The sequence below is a fragment of the Cyprinodon variegatus genome, unplaced genomic scaffold, assembly GCF_000732505.1.
Source record: "Cyprinodon variegatus isolate N-32 unplaced genomic scaffold, C_variegatus-1.0 Scaffold183, whole genome shotgun sequence".
Classification (NCBI taxonomy): Eukaryota; Metazoa; Chordata; class Actinopteri; order Cyprinodontiformes; family Cyprinodontidae; genus Cyprinodon; species Cyprinodon variegatus.
The window spans coordinates 425,264-428,960 of record NW_015150636.1 but is presented as its reverse complement, the minus strand read 5'-3'; the positions used below and the strand labels follow the sequence as shown (position 1 = coordinate 428,960).

Genomic DNA, 3,697 nt, shown 5'->3' with positions numbered 1-3,697 from the left:
ATCAGTACTTCCACTTTTACCAGAGTATTTTTTAACACAAGTATCTGTACTTTTACTCAAGTACGGAAAGTGAGTACTTTTGCCGTCTCTGATGCTGGGTAAAGAGGGAGGGGCCAGAACAACATCCGGGGACTTTGTTCTCTGTCTTCTTGTTCTTGTGAATTGGAGCATTACTAGGGCTAAAGCTGAAGACGTTTCACGAAAACGCACAAGTACACCGATTGAGAAACAGCCTCAGTATGATTCTGTCACCACCGTGCTTAAAGGTCAAAGCTAACGTAAAACCTGCTCTACTGTGGCCAATTAGCTCTGGAAGTTTAGGTTTCCAGCTCATAGGAGGCTACAGTCTGGCTGTTTTCTGCTCTTTTAATAAACATCTAGACTAAACTTAAAACCTGGATTTTTGAACATTGAACCAAAACACAAGGCAAGTTTTGGGAACTCTAGCATCAAAGCCTTGACCTTAACCCTGTCTGAGTCTGAGTTCAGTTATTCGGTCCGGTTTGAACCAGAAGCTTGTTGGTCGACACTGTTCCTCCGTTTACTTCCTTGTCCTTCATTTTTATTCTTAGAATCGGGTCAGCCCATATGTGGTAATGGCCTGGTAGAACCCGGAGAGGAGTGTGATTGTGGCTACAGTGACCAGTGCAGAGACCAGTGCTGCTACGATGCAAACCAGCCCGACAAAGACAAGTGTAAATTAAAGCCCAACAAAGTCTGCAGGTAGATGTCGCTGCTGGGTTTGTTTTTGTTTTTCTTTCATAGCTCACACTTTTTTGACTCGTGGTTCGTTTCTCCCCAGCCCGAGTCAGGGTCCATGTTGCACGCGTGAGTGCACCTACAAAGGTCGCAACGAGAAGTGCAGGGAGGAGTCGGAGTGTGCCCACCAGGGCATGTGCAGCGGCACAGGCGCTCAGTGCCCCACCTCAGAGCCAAAGGCCAACTTCACCGCCTGCCATGGAGAAACTCAAGTCTGCCTCAATGGGGTGAGCAGCTGATGGTTTCACACCGGGGCTGTCGTTATAGCAACGCTAACGCCGCCTGTCCTCGTGCTCCTCCTACGCAGGGCTGCTCCGGCTCCATCTGTGAGAAGTACGGGCTCGAGGCGTGCACCTGTGCCAGCCAAGAAGGGAAGGATGAGACGGAGCTCTGCCACGTCTGCTGCATGGAGAAGAGTAAGTCCATCCACCTGTTCGCCAGCATTCATCTGATTCATCCCTTCTTTATTTATTTTACAGGAAATCTGTGGGTCATTAAAAATTATTAAGTCATTAAAGTAGTATTTTTTNCCCCCTGAGGGTGTAAGAGGTTAATGTAATACAAACTGCAGGAACCAGAATAATAAAATAAAACATATTTAGTTGGCAGCTTTCTACATTTGAAGTTAATTTAGGCGTTAATAAACTGTTTCAGAGGAGTGATCATCAGCAGTGCTGTGTCTGACTCCCTGCCAGCTCCCAGATCAGCTTCTCTGATTGGTTGATGCGGCGCATCCAGCAGCTAAAGTTAAATTTTTCCAAATCCAGCAGCTGCTGGTTCTGAAGCGCATCGCATGCGTCAGAAGCTCATGACGCGCTGCTCCTGCTCAAAACGTGCTGCAGGACCTTTTGCTGCACCTTGATGTGTGTCAATCATTGACTATGGATGTAAACCTGCTGCTTCCGGTGTTAACCTAGAATTAGAGCAGTGTTTCGCAACCGTGGGTACACGTACCCCTAGTGGTCCACCGGTGCGTTGCAAAGGGTATGTGAAAATATTTTATTTCTTGGGTATAAAATAAAATAGGGCTGGGATCTGTTTAGCTTTTTGAAGACCTAACGGAACAATTAAATGAGCTTTTATTAACCAAAAATTAAGTTTTCTCATACAGGGTTTCCACGGGTCATTAAAAATCATCAAAAGTCATTAAATTTTATTTTTAAATTAAGGCCTTAATTGGCATTAAAATTCATTACATGTGTTTATTGTGGCATTTAAAATTTTATAAAAACTATTTCATCAGACATATCAGGATATATTGGTGTGGAATTGTGTGGAAAAGCTAGATAATTGGGAAGAATGTCAATTTCAACAAAAGGGGTTGGAAACGAGGAATTCGGGGCGTGGCTGCAGCCTGTCGACGGGTACCTGTTGGTGGCATTAAAATTATTTCTAAGAGCATTAAAAAGCATTAAATTAGAGTTATTCATTCCTGTATAAACCCTGGCATAAGTTCAAGTTCAGCTTCAGCTAAAATCCAAACCAAGCAGAGGAACAGACGGGATGTAGAGAACAGCCTGGGATCAGCGGGTTTTCACCCTAAGCTGTCGGAGCTCAGGTGTCTGGATGAAAACAAAGTAAAAATAATTAAGTCAGTCTGACTTTAAATTTTGTTCAGTATTTTGTTCCTAATCAAAATACCTAAGAATTAAATGCTCAAATTACAAATACAATAGTTTTTATTTTATAATCGGTGACTGTGCGTTTCACCTTTAAACAATCATTAACACTTATTGTGGAACTCATGATAAGAAAAAAATGCTCTAAGGGAAACAAAAGTCAAAGCAGGTTGGGAAATACTGCCTAAGTGGGACACCACCAGGTGGCGCTTTAACTTCATTATCTGGGGAAATATAGCATCTCTGGTGGCTTATGTAACCAGGTTATTAGACTCTGAAGCAAGAGACGATGCTCTTAAAATAAGAACATTAGATAAAATGCACCTGAAATAAGACAATGCAATTGTGTTTTCTTATTGTAAATCTAAATTGTCTTGTTTCATTGGCAAAATCTCTCTTTTACCTACTAAATCCAAGAACAAATACACTTATTTTAAGAAAAAACAACTTATCCAGATTTCGATTTTTTTCCAGTGTAACAATCAACATATACCGAACCGAAAACCGTGGATTTTGTGAACCGTTCCACCCCTAATACATATAAAAAGGTTTTGAGCTGCTGTTCAGGCTGGAAAAGAGGAAGGAATTCTGGTTTCGGATACATTGATGTCCGACATAAGGAGACCTGGTTTATATTGTTTTTTGCTCCTTCAGATCTCCAGCCATGTCAAAGCCATTGATGCCATCTATCAGGGCACAGACTTCATGGGGATTCGTAACATCAGCTTCATGGTGAAACGGATCAGGGTGAGTTACTCTGCCAGTATCCCTACTTTCATCTTTACTGCACTGCTGTGGTATTTGCTCTCCGTTTGAACCCGCTCATCTCCTCCTGACCAGATAAACAACACCGACGTCGACAAAGACAGATCCAACCCGTTCCGCTTCTCCAACATCGGCGTGGAGAAGTTTCTGGAGCTAAACTCTGAGCAGAATCACGACGATTACTGCTTGGCTTACGTTTTCACGGACCGAGATTTTGATGATGGAGTGTTGGGGCTGGCCTGGGTGGGCGCACCCTCAGGTACTGAAGTTTTCCTTACAGATTAGTTATTGTGTTTATTGCTGTTATCACATCACTTTAGCCTGCTAGATTTTTTTATTTTGGTGGATGGGGTAAAAAGAGGCCTTTAGATCTGTTTTCAGCTGCTGTCATTCAATTTCAATTCAGTTTATTTCTATAGCTCCAATTCACATCATGTCATCTCAGGTCACTTTCCAGTTCACCAGATCATCCAGTCAGATTGATTCAAAGTTTTCTATCTAAGGAAAACCAACTGATTGCATCGACTCATTGACTCTTCAGCAATCCCTCACAC

The 3,697-nt window shown here is 42.6% G+C and overlaps 1 protein-coding gene across 1 annotated transcript in view; it reads left to right on the top strand.

Annotated features, from left to right (window-relative positions):
- LOC107087405 (disintegrin and metalloproteinase domain-containing protein 10-like) overlaps positions 1-3,697 on the top strand; it is a 28,096-nt gene that overhangs the window by 18,253 nt on the left and 6,146 nt on the right. Inside the window, exons 7-10 of the mRNA XM_015378974.1 lie at positions 490-496; positions 573-723; positions 803-986; positions 1,067-1,175. Coding sequence (XP_015234460.1) covers positions 490-496; positions 573-723; positions 803-986; positions 1,067-1,175 — 451 coding nt within the window. The remainder of the gene's footprint in view (positions 1-489; positions 497-572; positions 724-802; positions 987-1,066; positions 1,176-3,697) is intronic.